The sequence below is a fragment of the Bos mutus genome, chromosome X (genome assembly GCF_027580195.1).
Source record: "Bos mutus isolate GX-2022 chromosome X, NWIPB_WYAK_1.1, whole genome shotgun sequence".
Lineage (NCBI taxonomy): Eukaryota > Metazoa > Chordata > Mammalia > Artiodactyla > Bovidae > Bos > Bos mutus.
Genome location: NC_091646.1, coordinates 80,608,889 through 80,635,299, shown reverse-complemented (window position 1 = coordinate 80,635,299; position 26,411 = coordinate 80,608,889). Strand labels below are relative to the sequence as shown.

Below are 26,411 nucleotides of genomic sequence, written 5' to 3'. Positions count from 1 at the left end.
TGTCCTTTGTAGGACACTGGATGTCTAGTCTTGATATTACAAGCAGTTCTACAGTGAACATTCTTATGTATGTACCTTGGCATACTTGACTTTAGTTTTCAGATAAATTCTTGGCCACAGAATTTCTAGGTCAAAGAGTATCTTAAACTGACAATACCAAATTACCCTCCAATGTGGTTCTATCAATTTCCACTCCTACAAAAAGTAGGTGTATGCCTAGTTCTCCACTCCTGTACCTGCAGTGAATATTATCAAGCATTTACATTTTGTCACTTGATACATTAAAACTGCCAGTGATATCCCTTCGTTCCCTATACCCTCAAATAAAATTTCCTTTAAGTTTAGAAACTTTTCTGTCATCCAACAAGAACCTATATATTTTTTCCTAGCATTTAAAAAGTTGTTTAAGCTTTAAACATTTTAAAAGTGTTTTTAAGTCAGAATACTGTCTGTGTATATAGTTGTTTCTTCTCTGTTGGGCTGTCTCCTAACATTGGATCAATGTACACGCTGTCTTTAACAGCCCTCCTTCTTTTGGCTTTGCTCCTATCAGGTGAAATCAAATAAGCTGGCTGAGGAAGAATTATCTGAAGAATGTGAGATATATACTCATATACACAAAGAAGTATGAAGTGGCATCAAAATAATTTACACCTTTTGATCCAATTTCTAAGCATTTATAAGAAAAACAATCATAAATGTGACAAGGCTATGCACAAAAATGTGAATAGCAACACTACATATAAATGTGGGAAACAATGTTCCAAGAGAGGAAATTGGTAGTGAAGTTCAGTAACATTCACCTGGTGACTGCTGACAAAGAATTAGCAGAGGAAAGAAGAGTCTGTAAAGTATGGTGGAAAAAAAGCCTTACTAGTAAGATGTTAGCCCCTAACCCTTCTGTTGAAGTCTTAAGATGATGTCATAAAAATTTTTATTTTTGTAATTACTTTCTTCTATTGCTTTATGTGTTTCCTAAAATTAACATATAAACCTCAGTTTTCATGTGCACAATGTGTATCTGTAAAGAGCTTTTCCTAGTCATAAACATTCCAAAAACTTTACTATAATCAACGCTTGAATATTGTGGGGGTTAGGGGCACCAGCCCTCCATGCTGTTGAAAATCCACGTATAACTTATAGTTGGCTCTCCATATCTGAGGTTCTGTATCTGCAAATTCAACCAACTGATTGTGGTAGTACTTTAGTGTTTACTATTAGAAAAAAATCTTTATATAAGTGGACCTGTGCAGTTCAAATTTATTATTCAAGGATAAACTTCATTTTTACAAACCCCAAAACACAATGGTTGGAAAATAGGCTCTTAGGTGAAGAGGATTTTCTGGATAAGAGCTATCACTAGTTTAGGGGTAAAAAAAATCCTATTTTCTAGTACTTTTTAAATGTTACTCAATGGGATTATCTATCATATCTAAGCAAGCACCTGAGGACACAGCTGGGAAATTTTGCTGGGCAGAGCATATATATAACACATAGCTATATACCCAAAGAAGAACCAGAAGTCGATCTGTTCTGAGACCAAGGAGAACAAAGTATGATATAAAGCTAAACCCCACTGGACACCAATGACTCACCTTTTCCATGGTATGGCGCAGGGTGCAGGGGTCCTCAATGATGTGTCTTAAGAGAAGGGTAACCAGGGGAGTAAACCCATTGAAGCCTGAACTCTGGGTCAAATTTAAGATCATGCGAGTACTCTTCAGCTCTGCAAACATCATGGCATATTTGTGGTCTCGGGTGAGCCTCAGGCATAGGCGAAGGGTGGCATGCAAAGTGTCTGGATCCACAGGGACGCCTAGCATGCTCACACAGGCCCGGATTAAAACAGTCACCATATCCTCTGTCAGGCCCTGGATCAAGATCTCCCCAATTTTTGTTTCTTCCAGGCTTGTCTCCTTTTCAGTATTTGTACTGTCTAGGGCCAAGGGGGTATCTACAAATGGGAAAAGTAAGTGTTCAGACAGTTAACTTGACATTTCCTTCCATCTTCTCCCTCTGAAGTAACCAAACACTTGGGTGCTATTAAGACAAACATACCAAACACCAATTCAAAGACCAGATGAAAAAGGATATAAAAACGAAAACTATATATCTTTAAGTCACCAAGCAATCTGAAGGGTAAGAAATCACTCATGATGAAACTGGTCAGAATTTAAGCCATAAAGGCACATTAGCTTTATTGTAAGACCCTCCTTGAAAGATTCAAAACTGAAAGTCCATACCACTGGTTTTATTTTCTTTACGTTTGATATCCATTTCTTTGCTTTCTTCCAGTGTCTTCTCTAGTTCCTGTCCATTGCTGTTTTTAGAATTTTTATTCAATCGGGGTACCCTCAGGAGTGTCAGCATCACAGGACGCCGGTTCCCTGTTTCCTCATTAACCTAGGAATTCAAACAGACAAAAATATCTCTATAGAAAAAAGAATTTTAAGGGGAAATGGGGGAATTGGGACTCAATGGCAAAATGCTGTAACAGGAAGGAATTTTGGCAATTTATCCCATCCCTATTATTTACAGAAAGAAACCCTGAAGGTTCTAAGAAAGAAAATGGCATACACGAGGCCCTACAGCAAGTTATGAAACTTTCCAGTAGAGCAGACACCATATCCCAACAACTCCCTAATCCTTGACTGAACACTTAAATTGATTTCCAGGTGGGACAGTATCAAATTGCGAAGACTCCTGGCCTAAAATATAGCTTTAGAAAGACTCAGTTCTCTGAAAACTATACCCCATTTAGTAATGGTAATACTGTTCTTATAACATATCAGGACTGCTGGTTCGGGAAGAAGCAAATGGAAAGGCATACTTGGCACATTCCCCTCCTTCAATCAAGTTTATGGCATCGAGAGAACATGTACCTGTACCATTGTAGTGAACTGGACAGTGTATCTTCTTCGGCCTGCAGTGAAACGCACACTTGTCTCTCCAGATTTCCAGGCAGAATCAATAGTGCTGTTGTTGCTTGCACTGTAACTACACCAACGTCCAGAGCGGTCATCAAACCAGCGCCAGTTGTTGTTGTTAGACTGTAGGTACTAAATATAAGAGCATAGAGTTTTACTGTATTTCCTTATAATGTTGACTCTTAAGAAGAAACAGTAATTTCATCAGTGTTCATTGCTAAAACTAACCCAGAAAAAGGAAATATACCGGACATTTATTATACTTTGCAAACCGAGAGATAAGTTTTCATATATCTTATCCCTCACGTCCCTGAGGTTCTCCATAGGAACAAAACACTCTCTACTCTTATCCTGTGATCCTTTCCTTTTGTTTCCAACTATATTCCACAGAAGGTAAACGTTATTTTAGATGTACTGAAACAAAAGTTCTGTTTCTGAGAAGGTACTGAGATGATGTGGCATATATAATTTTTATATAAGGAGCACTTGCTTTTGGAGGAACTGTTGCACACTCAGCCCTTCACATAACAGAAGAGCCACTCCTCCTTTGGAGACAACACACATCTTTAACATTCACTTCCAGGGTAAATTCTCGGACCTTTTAGCAAGCAGCTCCATAAAAGAAACTAAATTCTAACTTCCAATTCAGAAGAGAACTCTAATTATCAAGATCCCTCAAGAGATTTATGCCTTGATCAGACAGCTTTACATTTTTTTTAATACCACTATCCCATATTCTCTTCTGGTCTATTCTTGCCTCAAGAAGCTCAGCTGTTCTGCTCACCATATACACGGTATATAAAACATATACTGTTTTATGTACCTTAGTCATTTGGGCTCTCCTCTTTGAGGAAATGGCTGTTTTTTCATAGAAATCAATCAGGAGCAACACTGGAGTGATCCACCTAAAAAAGAAGAAATTATTTACTCTGGGCAAACCAGAAACCTGTGCAACATGGGAAAACTTATCTTGATTTTATCAGGTACAGTTTTCAAACTATAAAAGGTATCCAAGATTCATCCCATACATGCCCCAGGAAACTGCATGATTCAAGTCCTAAACTTAAGGGCCCAAAGGCCCAGAGAAATAGAAATGAAACCAGGAGAGATACAGGGTCACTCACTTTGGGGTCTGGACCTCCTTTTGTTCCTTGGCGGCCTGTAGGCAGGGCTGAACCACTTCCAAGAGTTTGATTAGGACATTAAGGATGCCACTAGATTCAACCACCCAAGCACAAGGTAGCTTCAATTCCTGATTGATTAATCAAAGAGAAAAAAAAACCAACTTCTCCTCAGTTTCAAGGATTACCATGGTAAAACAAAAGTGAACACTAATGGAATTGGCTGAATTCAAATTCCACTTCCACCACTTACCAGTGTGATCTGAGATGTATTATTACTTAAATTCTCTAGGCCTTAGTTTCCTCTTGGGTCAAAGGGAATAATAATGTTTGTATCTCCAGGTTAATTGCCAACACAGTGTACATTAGTACGTGCTTAATGTGGAAACTATTACTAGTATGATTAATATCATTAAGAACTGTCATCTAGGCTAGCTTAAAAGCTTCTGATTTACAGAGAAACTTTCTAATCATCCAAGATGGAATAATTAAACACAGCAACAAAGTTAAATAGTTCCTCTTACAGGGGCTACATAAAGCATTATTGATGTAACAGGAAATCACTGGAAATAATTTAAATAAATGGCCAACAATAGGTGATACTTAAACTAGGGGACATTGAAAAGATGGAATAATATATACATGATATGGTAAATATTCATAATATAATACCTGAAAGAACACAAAACTTCCTAAACATTCTGATCCTGAATGTTTGAACGTATAGGAAAAAAGACCAGAAGAAAGAGTGTCATTTGTGATTTTTTTTTAAAGGGGGAGGGGCTCATGAGTAATTTCTCATTATAATGTTATTGGGGACCCCAGCATTCACAACTTTGCAATCTTTCCCACAAGTATCTATTCACAAGTGTTATATAATAAGAATCACCACTTCCGTTATAAAGGAAAGCCCCAAGATTGTAGACATAAAGTATGACACATTATTGTACTTAACTCCAATATGCTATAAAGGGTTTACTCCATTAAATCCAGGTTTTACCATTAAACATGATAAGCTAAAAATGAAGAGTCACTTGTTCAAGGTTAGTTGCCTCCTAATTCCTACGTTGGTTGGAACAAGAACATGCTTTACCTCAAATAATCTGGTGATTAACCAGGTTAGAAAGACCAGTTAGATTCTATTTGACACCTATTACCAAATTCCATATCCTACCCTACTGCTAGTTAGATTTCCTCAGAGAAGCCAAAAGAAATCCACAACTTACAGTCATTCTAAGTACCTTCTTCTAATTACACCCCATCCTCTAGCCCTGTAAGACCCAATTCAATTGACATTTGTTCTGAGAAGCACTTCTCTTATTATCCAGACGTCCCTGAACTCAAGATTATTACCATTCATGTAGCACAGAATGCTGTATTTTATACTTAATTATGTGCATTACTGGGCTTCCCAGATGGTGCTGGTGGTAAAGAACCTGCCTTCCAATGCAAGAAACATAAGAGACACAAGTTTGATCCCTGGGTCGGGAAGATTCCTGGGAGGAGGGCATGGCAACCCACTCCAGTGTTCTTGCCTGGAGAATCTCTCGGACAGAGGAGCCTCATGGGCTACAGTTCATAGGGTTGCAAAGAGTTGGACACGAGTGACAGCACACACGCACACGTGCATTATAGCCTATCAGAAACTGTAGACTCATGAAATGCAGACATGTCCTACATTTCTCTATACCTTCTACAGTGTCTCAAATGCTAGGTGTTTGATGATTCTTTGATGAATGAATAACAGGGACCAAAGGTCTAAATCTTACCTCAAAAAGCAGTGTTAAAAGCAAGATTCTAGTGGCCAAATTAGAGGCCTGGGGTAGAGTGGCCATCTGACTGATCCACTCTGATACAGTTTTTGTGTCACTTGTTGTCAGGGGAAGAGCAGCTTTGATCAATACATCAGCAGCTTCCCACACCTAGAAAAGCAGGAAAGGAGCCAAGTTAAATAACTGTAGATAGAGTATGATGAGGTTTGTCAAAACATTCTCAACCTTGTAAAATACCCCCTCCACCTCTAACACATTCGTTGAAGGAGACTGGGTAAATATTAACATATTTACTATAGGCATTTGGTGTCTGTATCAAAAGATGTATGTTATTAAAGAAAAGCTTCTAAAAATTATTTTCTTAAGACTAGATTACAAGGAGTCTAAGTTCTAAGTTTAAACAATGAGTATTTTAAAAATTTCTGGTGCACATATACAGTCAACTCTACACAGGTTCTACCCACTTTAAATCTTTCATTATACCAGAGAGGAAAAAAACAAAACAAAACAAAACCTCAGCATGTTAGAAACATTGGTCATGCTTTAGTATGCATGTTGAAAATCTCTTGTAATGAATTTTATATAATTGCTCCTTTCTATTAAGGTTTAAAACAAACTTCTATAAGTTCTTGATATAAAGATAACTAAAGATTGGTCATATCGTGTGGGGAAGAAAAAGCTTTATCCAGTTTGACTTTTACTCCTGTGATGTTTCCATACACTAAAATTATGTTTGAATATATCAGTTTTTAATTTCTTCCTGTCTCTCAACTTAAAAAAATGTAGAAAATAGGATTCCAATGATTTAAATAAATACATCATAAAAAAAGTAAAGGAAATATAACCAAAATGTTAACTGGCTATGTGGGAATTTAGGGTGGTTTATTTCTTATTCTATTTCAACACTAGCATACATTAATTTCATAATGAGAAAAACACTGCTTAAAAAAGACAAACAACAGGTCACAACTACTGATCAAAATGGGGACTCATTTGTCAAAAGATTATTACATAGGAGGAGAGGGAAAAACATTTAGTTAGTTCAGGGGGCTTAATTTGGCTCAAGAGTGAGAGACATTTTTGACATTTTAGATGAATCTAAGAAGTGATACATAGAAAAAGAGAGCTTGTTTTTTCCTTTCAAAGACTTTCTGGCCCCTGGAGAACTTACCTGATTAACTACTTGCTTCAGAATCATGTCTCGATAGTCTGCTCCATTTCGTTTGATTGCTGTCATGATCAGATCACACACTCGGTATACAGTGTCTGGCAACTCATCAAGAAGGTGAAAGCAGCCTGGCAACATTGTATCTGTGAAAGTGTGGAGCTCATCTTGCTCCAATGGATCAGCATCCTGGAACTTCTCTAGACATTTAGCCTCTTCCTCTTCCTGCTTTTCTCGAGCTTTCCGTTCCTCCTCTTCCTTTCGGCAAGCAACTTCCTAGAGGCAGGCAAGGAACAGTGAGAGGATATGGGACAGTTTAAGGAAGAAAGTGAGGAGACTCTAATAATGTATCTGCCCTACCACATAAATATTCTCTACCTTCTCCTCAATCGGGTGGTACATTCATTAGGGTGTGGCAATGAGTATAAAGGCAGCTAGACAGGCTAATGCAAGACAGCAGGACACCTCCAATCCTCAAAGTGCTGGAAACTTATTTGCATCATTTGACATCACCTCCCACAAAAATCATTTGTAGACAATTGTCCTGCATTCTCTGCAGGTAGTAATTATTACCTAGATTCCAAGGTAATAAAGACAGCCAAGTTTGGCCTAATGAGCACTACCAAGTACATTTTGGGCCTCTTACTTGTCAATAATATTAATGCTTCATCTGTTTCACATAAAGCTTCAGGTCAATGTAATGTAGACTAGCAATGGCAAGGTTGGGATGAATGAGTACTCCCATGTCTTTGTTTAGACTTTATTTCCAGCAGTTGCCAAACAGTAATAGCAGAATGTTCATAGAAACACTAAGATCACTGTGTCAGACCCTCTTGGAAGCCCCGTTTCCTAGTTACCTCAGGTGACTCTGCTCTTTGATCCATTGGGATATCCTGTCCCAGAGACATGGCAATCGCTCTCATCATCTGGTCCTCTTCAGACATACTCAGATCCTAAAGAGCAACAAAAGAAAATCCAGCAACTACACATACCCCAATCATAAGGAATCAGACATCCTGGGCTCAAACTTTAGAGAAGAACAGAGAGGGCTCTGAATGCTGCTCTGTAGAATCAAATTCAATTAGGCTTACCTGGTCACCACGAGAACAAGAGGGAAAAACCACAACAAAACTAAACAGGAAAGGATCTTCAATATGACCACCTATTTGGCATTTCAGAAAAGAGAGCCTCTCCTATTACTTTCTGCCTATGGATAATTTAAGAGTTCTTTTGCAAAGTCCAGTAAAATTTGCCTGACTAAGAGAGAGAAAGCTTCTGCTCCTTATATTCTAGAGCTGTAAGAGTTAGCGTGTAAAGAAAATATTGGCATGGAGAAGTAAAGCACATTAGCAGCCATACCAACACCCTGAGAGATCAGAGCCCCTGAGCCAACTCACCCGAACAACTCCTCCCATGATCGGGGGAGGGTGGGTTAGAAGGTACTCTGTGGCCTGCTCCATGGTACTGGTGTTCAACAGGGCCTCCATGGCATGTTCCCTTGTGAAGCCCATGTCCATGAGCTACAAAAAGAATGCAGGATCTCAAAGAACCATGGTAAGAGAGAAATCCAAACACATTGTTAAAAAAAAAAAAAAAAAAAAGGAATCCTTTTAAGATGGAGACAAGTTTTTCTAACTTCATATGAACTGAAAATATTTATAAAGCTAAGTCAGTTAGATAACATGAATGATCCTTTCTGCATGGTGCTTCCATACCATTTAAACAGAGCTACATAATGAGGCAAGGAGTCAAAATGATTCCCAATTCCATCCTTCAAGAAAATTCAGCTAGATGGTCATTTTCCTTAGCAAGATTATTCTAAGACTGAGACTCACACATGGAAGCAAAACTTGGTCCCACTTTTCTTGAAGACAGACTGGCAACATAACAAGAGCCTGAAAAACTAACCCAGGAAACCTACAACTAGGAAATAATCATGAGATGCATAGAAAGATTTGTAGAGAATGAAGCTATACACCACAGCTTTACAACACCAAATAATAAGAAAATCAACATATCCAGTAATATAAGAATGACTAAGAAGTAAAAAAGACCTAGTTTCTTAAAGACAGCAGTATAAGTCTACGTTCTGTATGATGCTGCTAGGTAAAAATTAGGCACAAAATTAAGTGATGAAAATAAGGATACAATGATTATCTTGTGTGGCATCATTATGAATGCCTTTAGAAAGTATTTTGGTATATTTCTAAGTTTTCTTAAAGTGAACACTTAACTATTATAATAAAAATGTGGCATGTACATACAGAAGACGTTTGAACAGGATTCTAGATGTAATGCTGTTTGAGATTGAAATGTCAGGATCATAAGGTGCATCCCCTCCCCTACTTCTGGCCTCCAACTATTTTAAATTTAAAATATGAAAACAGTTTTGTAGGTGAGTAAGGTTTCCAAAAGCTCTTGTTGGAAAATAAATTTGGGTCACAGTGTCCCTTCTCTTTACAGATCCATCAGAAAGTAGCTTAGAACAGTTTGCCTCCAAAGAACATAGCAGCCACAGTCTACTGAGAATACATAAAAGAATTCCAATACTAAACAAGATGCTTGGGAGGACACAGATCTTTTACCTATTAGGAGTACTGAAACGACACTTCAGCTTTCTCGGGAGAAAAAGTAAGAAAGAGAGCAAATTTAAACCTATCTCCTAACAGGACTGGGCATTTAGAAACTTAGAAACCTGACAGACCACACACTCTCAGGTGCAAAGTCTGGGCCCTGGAGTGTGAGGTCAGAATCCCACCTGTTGTAGTTGTTGCTGGTTGACTTGAGGTTCCCGGCGAGAGCCACCTTCTTCTTGTCCTGTATCCTCTTCTCCTCGAGATCCCTCCTTTTCTTTGCTCAGTCTCTCTCGAATCACAGGTTCTCCCCGGAGGATGTGGCACAGGATGGCTAGCATGGACTCAGCCATTCGCCCACCATACACTTTCAAGGGTTTCCGGTTCCACAGGTTCTTGATGCAAGTAAATGCTGCCTGTAAGTCATTTGAAAAGCTATGTGAAGACCATTTTGTCTCAATTCAAAACCCCAGGAAAAATAAGTCAAAGATCTGTGAGACAGTCCTTCCACAATCAATGCTAACAACAAAATTTCAGGCAGTACTGAGGGGGTCCAAGGAAGCACAGAGAAGGGGGCATTAAACCCAACCTAGAAGTTGCAATCTAGAGTTTATAGTTCAAAGGTTTACACCACAGAAAATTATCAAGTGGTCTGCAATGCATTCTGCAAGGCAGCCCTATCTCGGAGTAGGATCCAGTGGTTCTCCACCAGTCAAATTATTTCACTAAGTAGGACAAAAGAGGGTGGGAGCTACCTAGTTGGCATGAGAAATTACTCTTGGTTTTAGAATGCTGAATACTCACCTTCTGAGTTACCACAAGGAAGCGGAGGGCACTGAACTGTGGAAAGTTCTGAACACCTCCAGGCAATTTGGCAGGCAGTGAATGTGGAGATTCAAGCACAGTGGTGGGATTTACCATCTTCTCCACCAGCATTAGCCAGGCATCTAGGAATTCTCCTGTGCCATCAGGTAAGTCTGAATGTTCTAATCCCTCAGCAACAGGAACTTTTCCTCCCATAGACAGAGCCCAATTGAATGTTCTAAATTCAAATAAGAGAAAATGTGAAGATGGAATATTAGTATTTTAGATTGGGGGTGGGGGGAGAAAGACAGGGACATATTCAAAAGCTTCCCAGTTCCTCTTCTTGGAGATACTGCTTCTAGTCTGTCCAACATTTATTAGCTTTACTCTTTTCAAAAAATTCTAGTATAGTTGATTTACAATGTTGTGTTAGTTTCTGGTAAACAGCAACATGATTCAGTTATATATGTATTCTTTTTCATATTCTTTTCCACTAATAATTATTACAAGATGCTGAATACAGCGTTTTACCTTTTATTTGGGTTTTTATTCGAGCCTTATTGATATATTATTGACATATAACATATGGAAGTTTAAGGTGGACAAAGTGATAATTTGTTACACATATTTAGGGTGAAATTAATACCATTTCCAGCTTTATTTCTAAAGCTACAACAAATAAAAAAAACCAAAGTGAAACTTAGAATCTTCTGACCAAAAGCAGCAGGAAAATTATCATATTCAAAGAAATAGTAGGAAAGGATAAGTTTATTAGAAAAATATGTACAAGATATTGCAATCCAAATGAAGAAAAACAGAGACCGTTACAAGACAGCCCAAGGACAGGCTGAATCCTACCCTCCAGGAAGATGGACATAAATACAACTGGTTCCTAAACCATGAAAGGGTACAACCAATGGCTGTCTCTATGTATCCCATCATCACAGGATAGGTGGCTTAGAAAGTTGTGGGCTGCTAAGGCAAATAGAAAAGACCAAACTCCAAACAATGCTTCTCTGTAAAGCAACATGATCCTTACTCAAAAAGGGCATTGTGGCCTCCAGAGCAGAGAAATTTCTGCAGCATGAGGTGGTAGGGATACTTCCTCTCATCAAACAGCATTGGGGATGTAAAACCAACTGAACAGATGAAGAAGGTCAGCCTGGAAGAGGGAAAAAGCAAAAATTTAACCTTCTCTAGGGCAGCCAGAGAAACAATGGGAAATTCAAATAGAAGCCAAGAGTAAAATTTAATACTGCACTGAAATGACTGACTGACTAGAATGCAGGTGGATGACTAGTTTGGATATTAAAATTTCTAAGGCAAAGAAGGGTGACAGTTTCCACCTACTACTAAACACAAGGTTATTGAAATGCAGTCTGATTATAAATACTTTTAAAAATCTCTGTATTTTAGAGTAGGTAGAACCAAGACAAGTACCTTACACTGTATTTGGGGTACACATTTAGGGTAAAGCAAGGGACCTCCAAGTCCTCTAATTCAGTGATTCACTCTGCATTCAAGTAGAGAAGGAACCAATTAGATTTTGCATCTCAAGCAGAACCTCACCTGAAGCGTGGAGTAGGCGTATATGGTGGAGGCTGCCATGATAAGCCTTTTGTGAGGAGCTTAGTGAGGGCTGAGGCCGTTGATCGAGCAGCAGGTGTTGGTGCTGTGGTGGTGCTGGCAGCATGATGGCTTCTTCTCTGGCGGACAGGAGACCCCACACAAAGTTTAACAAGGAGTCCAAACAGCTCAGCCAGTGCTCTGCCTAATCTAGAGGAAGCTGGAATCCAAAAGTCAGAATAAGGCTGTACAGTGTTTCCAGAATGGTTTCATTATAACAGACACATTAGAGTTAATACATTTTAATGACTGACTACTTCCTCCTACATAATATTCTATGTAACACCTAGACTTGTCTCTACATATGATATCTGAAAAGAAGTTCCACAGGGAATAAATGCCTCTTTTGAAGGCAGGAGATGGAGAAGTATATTGGCATTCAATATATAGCAAATATGAAAGACAAACAAGCGCTCACACTGTTAGTGGAGATATAAATTGAAACCACCTTTGCAGAAAGCAATACACAATATGAACTAGTTAAGTAAATGGTGTATCTATAATAGGTGCTGAACTATGGAGTCACTTAAAATGCCCAGAGAACTTTAAAACTGGCAAAAATGCTAACAATCTAGACCAGAAAAGAACATCATATGTATACCAACATTAAATGTATGGTTCCCAAAGGAAAAAAGATTGTTTGGAAAAGCATAAAAATGTAAAAAGTGGCTTTCTTATAAAAATCTAATAAGGTATTACATAGATTACAAGTATTTCAATTTTTCATCTTTGTAGGATGCTTTTCAGTATATATTGCTGAACCAAAAAGGTAGAATCCAAATAAAACATGTAAAAGGAGATTTATAGAAAAAGAAACTATAGCTAAACATGGGTATTTTCCTGTTTTTCTTAAAACATTTCTCTGTACCTTTTCTACAATGAATATTTATTACTCTTAAAATCACAAATGAAAATGCTGTCACAGTATTTCTGAAATAAACATTTCATCACAATCCAGAGATAAGACTAGGTCTGAATCAGAGCACATCTCTTAATTACATACATATACACATGAACCCAGGCTTCTCTGGTGGTTCAGTACTAAAGAATCTGCTTGCCAAGGCAGGAGAGGTGGGTTCAATTCCTGGGTTCGGAAGATCTCCTGGAGAAGGAAATGGCAACCCACTCCAGTACTATTGCCTGGGAAATCCCATGGACAAAGGAGACTGGATGGGGTCACAGAAGAGTTGAACACAACTTAGCAACTAAACAACATATGAACCCACTGTGAAAAAATTGGCTCTACCTGAATTGGCGCCACATATCATACCTTTCCCCCCAAACTCAGTAAGTTCTGAGATATAAAGCTTAAGAAAGGAACAAGCCTTTCTTCTTCCTAATCGAACCACATTAGGATCTCCCAATTATAATGAAGGAATAGGCTACAGATACTTGCACTACCTGACTGGAGGTTGGGCGTGCCCAGACTTTGAAAGCCTAATGCATGTAAACATTAAATTTTTACTTTTCCACCACTGCTTTCAAGTGAATAGACAGCAAAGTGGCTTAAAAGTAGTCAGCAAGGATAAAAGAGAAAAACAAAAGGCCAGTAAGCACAGAGAAACAGACATCAAAAGCATGGGCTGGGCCCACAGAGAAACCCCACAGTGTTCAAAGGTTTCAGAGGTGTAACAAAAAAAGGAGAGGTAAACATCAGCATCTTCTTGGATGGTCAATTTTCCTTCAATATGGGGAAAGTGGAGGTAGACTTTCAAATTAAAACAAAGGCGTAGAATTAAGCAAATTAGAATGGAATGTAAAATTCAACAGGGTTTAAAATAACACATGGAAGCACCAAAGGCCATGTTTTGCTTTCCTTTGGGCAGAACTCCCAATTCCCAGTTGTCCTCATTTTCCTTCACAGTAAGAGGTCATAAAGTGGCAAACATACAAAATTGGTGTAGGCATACAAAATAGGTTCCCCAAAAATTAAGGGGTGAAAGATGGCAAAGACATGCCAGTGCATTTTTCTGGGGGAGGGGCTGCACGGCACAGCATGCAGAATCCTAGTTCCTTGACCAGGGATCAAACCTGCACCCTCCACAGTGGAAGCACAGAGTCTCAACCACTGGACCGTCAGGGAGGTCCCCAGTGCACATCTTTAATATGGTCTTTTATCATGTTATTGTAGTTTCCACAGAGGTGGCAAAGTAACTATTAAAACACAAATCAACTGTGTTACTTGCCAGCTACATTTGAATGACAAAGGAAGAGGAGACTTGAGTACACTAGCCAGACAGGTAACAGGAAAGCAGGTGGGCTTAATATCACAAAAGCCAAGAAAAGAGTATTTTGAGAAAGAGCTGGTAGGTCAACCATTGTGATGCAGAAAAGTGAGGAGACTGAAGAGTATCCAGTGGACTTAGCAACAAGGAGGTTAGATACCTTGGTGAGACAGTTCAGGGAAATGGTAGGATCAGAGGTCATTTGCAGTAGCAGAAGAGTAGAAAGAAAAGGAGGGGTAGATTTGGCTTTCAGAAAGCCACTCTCTCATCTCTGTCTCCCTCACAGTTAGTACAGAGCCTGTCACATAGCAGATACCTGAAAATGAGCCACCAAGTTTAAAATTTCCTTAAAAGGAAACAATACAGCCATACCGGGCTCTAAAAGAGACAGAAGGAAGAGAATCACTCACCTGACAACAATGGCTTGATTTGCTTGATTCTGGCAGCCATGGCAGGTGTGATTTTAGATTTGCCCTTAGAGTCTGAAGCAGTAGGTTCGTCTGTCTCCATAGGAGCCAGTGTGTCACCATCAAGCCCAATGCCTTCCAACAAGCCCTGGGTAGAAGCATCCATACTTCCAGTGGTTCCATCCTGATCCCCATCTGTAGCCATAAGAGGGGAGCAATAAGACCATGGTAAGCCAGGACTTAACTGGTTCCCTGTTCTGAAGAGTCCCAAGAGAGAGCTACCTATGTATAGTGCTTGTTACTCTTTAAATGGCCACAACTTCCTAAATCTGAAAAGTAAAAAAAAAAAAACAAACACAAAACTGTACTGATAAGCTTCTTTCCTTGGAGTCCTTCTAACTAGGTAACACTGACATCCATCTTCCAATGGGAGCGTGTTAAAAAGTCTTTACCCAGGGCTACCCTGGAAGACTGTAAGCATACTGCAGGACTCAGAAACTTCGCACATACAATGTGCATGGTGACCCACACTCTCAAGGCACACACCTTGCTAGAATTTTATAGCTCATTAATAAACTCAAATCAGACATCATAGATCACTACTGGAGAAATATATTTCCTAGAATTTAAATTTTTGAGATATGTCTTCTTTGGGGTGGTCGTGTGTGCTCTTAGATCTAAGAATCAACATTAGGCAATCTATAAAACATATCACCAAGTTTTCTTTGTAATATTCTGAAAAAACTGTATGTGTAAATGGAGTTATCCTTGTTAAATTTGTGGAAAAAACTGCTGGGGAAAAATATATCTAAATTGTTATGCAAGGCAATTCTTTGCCAGAGTCTAATTTTGTTCCTGATTCTTAGTAAATTATTTTTTAAGTTAAAGTTGGTACACTTTGGCAAAACTTGATATTCTAAATTCTGGTTAGAAATTTCTACAAAATTAACCTTGCCAGAAGTTTGTGTATATCTTATTAATTCTGTCCCATTCTCCCCCAATACAATAACTAGCTGTCATATGTCATTATTTATTTCATAACTTATGTCTGCTTTATTAGTTCCTTAGCATTTTCTCTATTTTTAGTAATCTCAATACAATTTTTAAGCATAGTTAATAGGCTTTTATATATAGAACTGTCTCACCATTTTCTTTAAATAGTTTATCAAATTTATTTTTTCCCTGATACAGAGTATAGGAGAAAAAAACTTTCTAGAAAATCTGCTTTTATTAATTTTAGGTTTGCTCCATTAGGGTCAGAAGATTGTATGATTTTTTCTTCTTCTAATTTTATTTATTTTCCACTTGGTGGGTCTCTGTTGCAAGCTTTTCTTCAGTTGTGGAGAACAGGCTTCTCACTGCAGTGGCTTCTCTTGCTGCCGTGCACCAGCTCTAGAGCATACGGACTTCGGTAGTTATAGCACATGGGCTCAGCAGCTGTAGCACATGGGCTTAGTTGCTCAATGGCATGTGGAATCTTCCCAAATCAGGGATTGAATCCATGTCTCCTGCATTGGCAGGTGGATTCTTTACCATTGAGCCACCAGGGAAGTCCAAATTGTATAATTTCTGTTTATTGCAATTTGGAACTTCTATTTTAATATAATATAAAAGCTATTTTCTAAAACGACATTGTGCAATAGAAACATAATGTGAACCACATAGATAATTAAAAATTTCTACTAACCACTTAAAAAGTTAAAAAAGCTGTAATTTTTTAATATATACGTAACTGAATATAATAAAAACTGTTATTTAACATATAATCAAATATAAAAATTAATGAGATTATACATTTTTATACTAAATAATTTTAAAAGGTATCTATTTTACACTTATAGTACATCTTAACACAGATATTCAATTTTCCTTAATTGATCTATATTTCATACGATTGAAAAAACCAATTCATACACCCAGGTTTTCCAAACAAACTTTAAAGTCTTTCAACAACTGAACAGAATAATAGTTTGTTACATTTAAATTAATAAAAATTAAAAATTCAGTTTTTTCCATTCAACCTATAGTAATTTCTAAGAATCAACCTCAACATTTGCAAAAAAATACATAAAGATGTTCAGTTTTCAAAACATTAGAAACTTAATAGGGAATGGTTAATTCATGGTACCTTTACATAGCACTTAATATTAAGTGAAGAGAGATCTATAAAATATGTCTAAGACAATCACAACTATGTTAATAAAACATATCCTCAGGGGAAAAGATTAGGCAGACACTTTCAAAATATTTTCTGTGGTATAAATATTGGTTATTCTTCTTTCTACTATGTTTTCTAATTTTTATCATTGTGGATATGAATATTTTCTTATAAAGTAACTGAAAATAGTTTAAAATATATAACTAAAAACTAATGAATGGAAAAAAGCCTGAAGACTACAGATGATAGAGCTAACTAAATTTTCACAACAAACCTATGAAGACACTGAGACAGAACTTAAAAAAATTAATGGCTTGGATTTTAAGTTTCTTGGAGTTACCTGATCTTTTTCCGCCCTGGGTCGTACCTGTCTTCTCATCCTTTGGAACCAGTTTCTGCATGTCTGCCTGGCCAAATTCACACCCAGATGGCAAGCTGCAAGAAGAGAAACAGTGAGCAATAAAACTTCTGATAACTCATTTTTTTATGTTGTGCTTGATCTCTGACCTGCTTAACTGACACCATTCCCTTCCTACAGCAGGTAAGTTAACCTAATAAAATATTTGCAATGATGGAATTCCAGAGGTTTGGTCTTTAGACCTGTCTAACAACAGGACCAAATTGTAAACATCCACCATGCTGACACAGCATAACTGGGATATCGTATCAAAGATGCACAACACATTTGTAAGCAAGCCCTTTGGCTAGTAAGTGGGAAGGACAATGCTACTGGTTAAATGCTTGTGTCTCCACAAAATTCAAATGTTAAAATCCTAATGCTCCACAAGATGATGGTATTAGTAGTAAAGTCTCTGTGCATATTAGTCACTCAGTTATATCAGACTCTTTGTGACCCAATGGAATGTAGTAGCCTGCCAGGCTCCTTTGTCCATGGAATTCTCCAGGCAAGAATACTGGAGTGGGTAACCATTCCTTTCTCTAGGGGATCTTCCTGACCCACAGATCAACCTGGGTCTCCTGTACTGCAGGCAGATTCTTTACCATCTGAGTCATCAGAGAAGTCCAAGCCTTTGATAGGTGCTTAAAAGTAGAACCCTCATGAATGGGACAAAGCCCTTATAAAAAGAGGCCCCAGAGAGATTCATAGTCCTTTCCACCATGTGAGGATACAATGACAAGTCTACAATGTGGAAGACAGCCTTCACCTAACCACACAGACTTCTAGCCGCCAAAACTCTGAGCAATAAATTTCTATTGTTTATAAGAACCCAATTAGTGGATTTTGTTATAGCAGCCTGAATGAACTCAGACAAACAAGAAAGCCTCTGAACTCTTTACCTTTCTATCCTTAACCAAAGCAATCCTCCAGGCTCATTAAGTTTAGTTTCTCTGTTGGGATAGACAACAGAGATAATAAACGAGATGACCATTCATTCCCTTACCTGTTTGGGGTACAGAGGGAGAGGAGGACAGTGCTTTCCCACACCAGGGAACAGTATAACTGGCTCAGCTTGCTCAGAACACTCAGACCCAACTGAGAGCCCCACTGGTTTATGGAGATGGAACGAATTTCACTCTGTAACCAAAGTGAAAAAGAAGGTGATCTTCGGGATGCCCTCTGAATGATCAAAATGAACTTTCAGCTATTTAAAAGGATAAGGGATTCTATTTTTCCTTCCTCATTATTCTCAGAGCTATCAGCTTCATCAAAATTTCCACACTGAAGATCACAGGTATTCTCTTTTAATATTTACAATCTATCTTTAAGATCTCATTGTTTTTTTGTAAGACGTAAAACAGGAGTCATAGGCAACTCTGTTTTTCTAAATTAAAGAAACAGTTTTACAGATTCACAGACAGCTTCCAAATTTTTTAGATGGAAAAGGGACTTGTTATTTCCCATTTATTTCAATAAATAAATAAACCCATAAAGTTTTGTTTTATAATTTACTTTCTAGATAGTTTATAATTGTGCTTTCTAATTATATTTGTTCAAAGAACACACTCCTGTTCAACAGCATAAAATAGGCCAGCTAAAAACGCACCATTAATCTTTAGATTGACAACTAAAGGTAGCAAAACTGTGAACACTCAAAAAACAACCTCTCACAACCTCAACTTTCTGGAAGCACAAGAGGAGCCTCACATGCTGTGCAAACATAGAGGTTGATACTTAGGAAATCTTTAGTAATCTGTTAATTACCATTGACTTAAAAAGTTCTGTGGTCAAATTTCCCTCTTGCCATCGTATTATCAAGTCTACATGCATTTGTAGAAAGATTAGGAAGTAATAAGGCCAGATGAGCACCCAATTGAGGCTTGCTTGCTAAGAGGGGTGATTATACATCCCCAAGGCCCAAGCATCATAAAATGCTATAGATCTATTAACGCTTGTATTTATCTCAATCTTTTTTACTCTCAAGAAGGTCCAGTTCATGAAACAAGTTATATTGTCACCTTACATCCAATTAAAACATACTAAGGGAAAGTGAAACTAGACAGCAACTTGAAGCATAACCCTTAAATCACCCAACCCAAAAGAACTTACCAGTCAGCCTAGGTAGAACTGCTTCTAAGTACACTAAGATACCAGGTATATGGCCTAGGTATTTTACTGACTTTAAACCAACATGTTCACCCTTAAGATAATTCTTACCTGTCCAACCCTGCAAGTATGAACAAACATCATGATGTAAGCATGGGCAGCAGTGAGTGCATGTAGTAGAGGTGTGGCTTGAGCTGAGAGGGTAGCATCAGCAACATTGCCAGCACAAGCCAGTTCTCGCAACAACACTGAGCCCCCGGGGGATTCTATTGGGCGGTGTAAGGGCTCCAAGGAGGAAAGAATGGAGTCCAACTGAAGGAGACCTTCCTGGAGGACTTTGGGTTCATGTGACAGTGTCTGAAATAATAATAATTAAAGCATTAACGTACAATAAACTTCATATGCATATGTCTTAATAGTCACAATGAAAGAAATGGAAGATAAGACTCACAAATTTTAGACCTGGCCATGGTCTCTCACCTGGTAAATGGTGGAGCCAAAATATGAATGCATGTATGACATACCTAAACACCTCCTTTTAGAGCAGCACATCACTTCTCTTAAATGAGAGGCTTTCAAATGTGGTAAGTCAATCAAATTTAACATGATTGTGATGGCCAAACTGGAATATTGTTATAGCAAGAACTCCATGCTGTACAATTAATTCCAAATTTTGCACAATAGGGAGCAATATTAGGTAAGGTTCCAAAGCATGGAAATGAACCATTGTTATAAATGTTTTTTTTTTTTTTTTTTCTTACCACAATTAAGAGAGACAAGTCTAGGATACGCATTATCTGCTGCTGCTGCTGCTAAGTTGCTTCAGTCGTGTCCGACTTTGTGTGACCCCAGAGACAGCAGCACACCAGGCTCCCTAGTCCCTGGGATTCTCCAGGCAAGAACGCTGGAGTGGGTTGCCATTTCCTTCTCCAGTGCATGAAAGTGAAAAGTGAAAGTGAAGTCACTCAGTCGTGTCTGACTCTTCGCGACCCCATGGACTGCAGCCTACCAGGCTTCTCCGTCCATGGGATTTTCCAGGCAAGAGTACTGGAGTGGGGTGCCATCACCTTCTCCGAGGCATTAGCTAGGCATTTTCTTATTTTGGAGATGACTCAAGGATTATATGGCCCTTATAAAGTTTTTTTGAGTCTGAAGAAAAATCTTGACAGTGAACACTATCACTTGTCATTCAAATAGGAGGGCTTATGTGCCTTTCCTATGGCTTTAAATAAATCTATCCAACCTCACAGTATCTTAAAGGTACAATAAACATGGAGCAGCTTCCCTTCTCCCTCTCTCTTATGAATAGCACTGAATTAAGTATTTGCAAAGAAGAGAAAAACAAAATAAAATATTAAATGCAAATGTCACAATTATGGATCTTTCCAAGTCCTCAAGAAATTGGATTTCTGATTTTTAGCAGAAATCACTTATTACACAACTCAGCTAACAAAGAAATGTCAAAGATTTAATCCAATTCCTATAAAAATCCCAATGGCTTTTGTTTTCAAAAACAAAAAAATCTCTCTTAAAATTCATACAGAATCTCTAGGGATCCCAAATAGATATAACTATCTTACACTGTAGTACTTGCATAAAGACAGATAGACATCAACACCAATGATTAGAGAGTTCTCAAATAAACCTTGCATACATGGTCAAATGATTTTTGACAAGGTTACCAAGACAAGGGTGTTAATAGGGAAAGGACAATCTTTTCAACAAATAGTTTTGGGAAAACTGCAAAAGAATGAAGTTGACTGTTACCTTATACCATATAAAAAATCAACTCAAAACAGATCAAAGACCTAAATGTAAGAGCTAAAACTATAAAACACCTAGAAAAAGCCATAGGACAAAAGCTGCATGACACTGAATTTAACAGTGATTTCTTAGGTATAACATCAAAAGCATGTGCAATGAAAAGTAAAGAACAAAAACAAAACAACAAAAAACCCCCACAAAAACCAAACTGGGACTTCATCAAAATTAAAACCTTTTTTCACATCAAATGACACTACTAACACAGTGAAAAGCAACTCATGGAATGGGAGAAAACAATCTAAAAATCATTTATGATAAGGAATTAATATCCAGAATATATTAAGAACTCCTGTAACTCAACAAAAAACAAACCCGATTAAAAAATGGGCTCTGCCTTATCCCTAGAAGCTCTAGGCTTATGAGAGAAAGAAACCATCAGGCAACCAGGGGTGAAAAAGTGCTAGGCTATCTAGAGAAAATGTGAAGAGCTGCTCCAGGCCAATGAGAAGAATTAGACAAGAAATACACAGATGTGCCAGCCTGCTGAGAAACACCAGCCAGCAACACCTTACTTCTTTGAGATTGGGGAGTGGCTTCATCTCTACCCTTTTACCTCAAAGGGAAATCTATGCCAAAAATAATTCGATAAATGGAGGACACACAGTTCACTTGTGAACTGAAGTGAAACAGACAATCTCTTTGAGCCTTGGTTGTTTTGAAGATTGAAAAATCTTGTTCAGTATGGTTGACCACCAAAAAACAATCTAAAACCATCTACATATGTCACAACTGAGACAAACTGTGGAGTCTGTTGTCAAATAAAATGTACTGTTTTGGGGGAAAAAATGTACTGTTTTGCAAAAAGGACCTGAACAGACATTTTTCTAAAGAAGACATGTGGGCAACAGGCACACAAAAGATGCTCAACACTGCTAAACAACAGAGAAATGCAAATCAAAACCATGAGATTTCATGCCATACTCATTAAGTTGGCTAGTATCAAAAAACTATAAAATAACAAGTGTTGGTGAGGATGCAGAGAATTTGTTGATTGGAATGTGAAATGGTGCAGTTGCTGTGGATAATATAATAGTATCTCAAAAAATTAAAAACAGAACTACCAAATGATCTAGCAAATCCTACATCTGGGTAGATAACCAAAAAACTGAAAGCAATGTCTCAGGTATGATCTAATTTTAAAGTCAAACTCAGAACCAGAGAGTAGAATGGTGATTGTCAGGGGCTGGGGGATGTTGTGGAAATGCTGGTCGAAGGGTACAAACTTTCAGTTATAAGAGGAATAATTCTGGGGATCTAACGTATAATGTGGTAACTATAATTAGCTAATTATATATAATATATAAAAAATACTACATTATATATCAGAAATTTATTAAGAGAGTAGATCTTAAGTGTTTTCAATATATACAAACAGAGTCTGGAGGACACATCCATGTTTGTAGCAGCACCATTCATAAAGGGAAGCAACTAAAAATGTCTATCAATAACAAAATGCAGTTTATATATACACTAGACTATTACTCAGCCTTAAAAGCAAAAGAAAATTATGACAAATGCTACAACATGGATGAATCTTGAGAACATTATGCTAAGCCAATTAAATCAGTTATACAAAGAAAAATACCTTATGAATTCAAATTATATGACATACCTAGAATAGTCAAAATTCAAGATAGAAAGTAGAATGGTGGTTACCAGGGTCTGATAGGGAGAAGGGAATTGAAAGCTGTTTATTAAAGTGTAGAGTTTCAGTTTTGCAAGATGAAGAGAGATCTGGAGATGGTTTTCACAACAATGTGATGTACTAAACACTATTAAACTATATACACTTAGAAATGGCTAAAGTGGTAATTATCATGTTATGTCTATTTTACCACTATTTAAAGCAACTTCATTTTTAGGGCAAAATTCGAGCAATGAACTACAGATCAACCATGCTTAAAATATACAAGTATCAAGCCTGACAAAGGAAAAAAAATACATGGTGAAACAATACAAGATTGTGTTAAAACCCACCTCCAAAGCTTTCTTGGAGATACATTTTCCCTTCGAAAAAACTCTTATGTTAGACCTACATACCAAACTCAGGGAAGAAGAACACTTGACTTTTCAATGAGAAATAACATGGCACACTATTAGTCACAAAATCCACTTGCAGTACATAACCACAAATTTCTCATTATGTTTTAGTTGAAGGGGAGACCATGGTAAAAACATGTATATAGAAGTATTGCAAAGTTGATTTCTAAAAGAAACGAAAATATTTGGTCAGATTCTTCTTACCAATATGGATTTGCAGACACCTGCAACAGCCTGACAGGCTGCAGACGTGGGAAAGTCAATGGGCAGATTGGGAAGACCCAAAATGGTGACCAAAGGCAAGAGTCCTTTCTGATTCACAAATTCCTGGCAGTGGTCATCAGTTGTATTGTTGCTCAGAATAGATTCCACAAATTTCATCTGGGTAATGAAAATTTTAAAAAAAAGTTAGAGCCTGACACTTGGAACTAAAATGCTAGCTTAGAATAAGGATGGGGTAATCTTATAGTCATGAAATCAGGATTTTCTAGGATAATCAGGTACAAAGGGATAGGCATATTATATGAAACCTAAACATTTAGAAAATAAAGAGTAATTACAACTTCTTCCCAATCTATCTTTTCAGCTATACCTAAAGTCACATAATTTGAGAGCACAGAGAGGCTAAATGACTTTGCACATGGCTACACCATGAATTAGTGACAGAATCAAGTTTAATCTCTTAATTTGTTTGTTTAGTGCTTCTTGCATGATAATGTGTTGCCTCTCCCTGGAAGTAAACATCATACTTTCCTTCAAATGTGCTCATAATGCAAATGAAACTTAGAATCGTGGAACACAGATTCAGACCAAACGAAGCACTTTGTAAAGGTTAAGAAAGCAAAATATGGCCAACAAACACACAGCCAAAGGAGAAACCATCTCTGGACGCCTTGTCTGGAAGTGCTTATTGGGCTAGAACAAATGCTAAGTGGGCTTCCCCTTACAGATAACTCTGGGAAAATTCAAGCTTTTTTTCCTGTGACACACACAGGAAGTTAAAAGAAAACACCACATTAAATTTTTCTTTTTTTGGTAAAAGAGAAAGAAGTTAATGAGAAAAATGGCAAGTAGTAGGAAAAAAATATGTTGGGACACATTCATAAGAACATAATACTAGACTGGCCTAACAAAGCCCACTGTCCTCCTGTTTGGTTTCCCAAGGGAGATGAATAGAAAACTGGGACTCTTCAAAAAAGGGATTTGTAGCTAAGTTTTGGCAAATCAATTTCATAGAACAAGTTTTGTACATCTTTTCCCACTGCTCTGAAGTTTAAGGGCCCCAGTTTTAAGTCATCAGATTATTTGGTAACCCCACACATTTTCCAGAAAAACACACATCTTTACTCAGTTTGCCCTACCATTAATCTTACCACATTAAGGATGTAATCCATGAGGGGAATAGGAATACGCTCCTCTGTACCAACAACCCTGTCAAGGGAGAAAAGAGTGAGTTACACAGAAATTCACAATACCAGTGTAAGAGGGCAAACAGAAGAAAAGGAAATAATGAAATTCCAGGTTTTTCTCTCAGTTAAGACATATCCTTTAGTATACAGCCCAGAAAAAAAGGAAAAGAGGTGAAATCAATTCTGAAGGTAGGTCTCCTAGCCTGAGTAGGTTGAGAGCACAAAAGGAAAAACCAAGCTTTCACAAACACAGCATTTGTACGTATCTCAAAAGAAACTTCTAAATTAGGCGAACTACTCTAAGAGGAATTCATCAATATGAAAATATTAAAAATAAGCAAGGTCAATTAAGAGACCATTTAAATATTTGCTTGAAGAAAGGAGCTAGAAAGAAAGAAATACAGAAACATCTTAACATGTTCTTACATCAAATTTAAAGTTATAAAGAGCAGGAAATGGAATTTTAGTCAAGATTCCATGCTTAGATTTATCAATCATCCAGAACACATGAAGTTAGTCCAAGATGGAGGCTACACCCAAGGCCGCCTTTTCCACAGACTGTTCCACAGAATTATCCATAGATTGTGATAATCTCCTTTTGCTTCAGATGCTTCAATGATGCATTGAAGATAAGAAGGCTGCAATAATGCTGCAGCTGCAGAAAATGCAGTCTTTAGCCCATCTTGGCTTTTGTTAAGAAATAAACAGAGGGAAAAAAACCCACAAACTAAAACAAAATCTAACTAAAAGATAAACCCTAGGAAAGGACAAAACTTGAGGCAAATAAGGAAAATTTTGGACATAGGCCTTTGGGAGAAAAGGGCAGAGACAGAAGGGAAAGGTAGGGAGAGAAGGCAGAAAAAATGGCAAGAAACTAGTAATTTTCACCTCTGAGCAAGATAAAATGTGCACAAAGATTTGCCAGGCATAAAGATATTTGGCAGCAAAATGAGGACTAGGCAAAGAGAGTGGAGAGGCATGATGAATGGCTTTAGAGCTAAAATATCCAGAGCGAGAGCTTGGGTAGGATGCTGTGAACACATTCAGTGAAGAATCTGGGGAAGTACTTTGTAAAAAGGGAGGACCTATATATATGCCAGGAGTGAAAGGATTCCCTGGGAAGACTGCAAACCTTTCCCTGACTATAAACCTCCACCTCAGAACCACTGCTACTTACACCAATTATACACCACCCCAGCCTAAGTGCACCTTCTTGGGAGAGAATCTCTACAACTAAGAATTACAGGTGTGGCTCTAGCCCAGGGAGATACCTGCCCCTTTGAAGAAGCCAAATAAAAGGGAAAAGAGCCAAAGTAACTATCATGAAATGGGACTTAGGTACTTTCTCCACTTGCTAGATGGAAACTGGAGAGAACAAGAGAGAAAACATACAAACAGTGGTTCTTAAACTCCAAGAACAAACTTGTTCAGTAACTACTTTGCTCCCTATCGTCAACTTTTTGCCTTCCAGGCTCAGGACATCGTATAGGAATACTAAAAATGATCAACTCAGAAATCCCCCTACTACCTGGTTTTAAGGAAATCCGAACTGGACATGGCACAACAGACTGGTTCCAAATAGGAAAAGGAGTACGTCAAGGCTGTATATTGTCACCCTGCTTATTGAACTTATATGCAAAGTACATCATGAGAAACGCTGGGCTGGAAGAAGCACAAGCTGGAATCAAGATTGCCGGGAGAAATATCAATAACCTCAGATATGCAGATGACACCACCCTTATGGCAGAAAGTGAAGAGGAACTAAAAGCCTCTTGATGAAAGTGAAAGAGGAGAGTGAAAAAGCTGGCTTAAAGTCAACATTCAGAAAACGAAGATCATGGCATATGGTCCCAT

At 37.8% G+C, this 26,411-nt stretch overlaps 1 protein-coding gene across 17 annotated transcripts in view; it reads right to left on the bottom strand.

Moving 5' to 3' along the window:
• Nucleotides 1-26,411, bottom strand: part of HUWE1 (HECT, UBA and WWE domain containing E3 ubiquitin protein ligase 1) — a 157,280-nt gene that overhangs the window by 42,136 nt on the left and 88,733 nt on the right. For all 17 annotated transcript variants that reach the window (XM_070365662.1, XM_070365670.1, XM_070365660.1 and 14 more), the window contains 19 exons: nt 24,522-24,579; nt 23,353-23,529; nt 19,396-19,641; nt 18,182-18,315; nt 17,119-17,213; nt 14,624-14,815; nt 11,932-12,148; nt 11,402-11,524; nt 10,363-10,600; nt 9,744-9,974; nt 8,383-8,505; nt 7,843-7,938; nt 6,992-7,261; nt 5,818-5,970; nt 4,052-4,179; nt 3,751-3,832; nt 2,883-3,059; nt 2,244-2,403; nt 1,596-1,954 (listed from right to left, as the gene is read on the bottom strand). In XM_070365662.1, the coding sequence (XP_070221763.1) occupies nt 1,596-1,954; nt 2,244-2,403; nt 2,883-3,059; nt 3,751-3,832; nt 4,052-4,179; nt 5,818-5,970; nt 6,992-7,261; nt 7,843-7,938; nt 8,383-8,505; nt 9,744-9,974; nt 10,363-10,600; nt 11,402-11,524; nt 11,932-12,148; nt 14,624-14,815; nt 17,119-17,213; nt 18,182-18,315; nt 19,396-19,641; nt 23,353-23,529; nt 24,522-24,579 (3,259 nt within the window). The remainder of the gene's footprint in view (nt 1-1,595; nt 1,955-2,243; nt 2,404-2,882; nt 3,060-3,750; nt 3,833-4,051; nt 4,180-5,817; nt 5,971-6,991; nt 7,262-7,842; nt 7,939-8,382; nt 8,506-9,743; nt 9,975-10,362; nt 10,601-11,401; nt 11,525-11,931; nt 12,149-14,623; nt 14,816-17,118; nt 17,214-18,181; nt 18,316-19,395; nt 19,642-23,352; nt 23,530-24,521; nt 24,580-26,411) is intronic.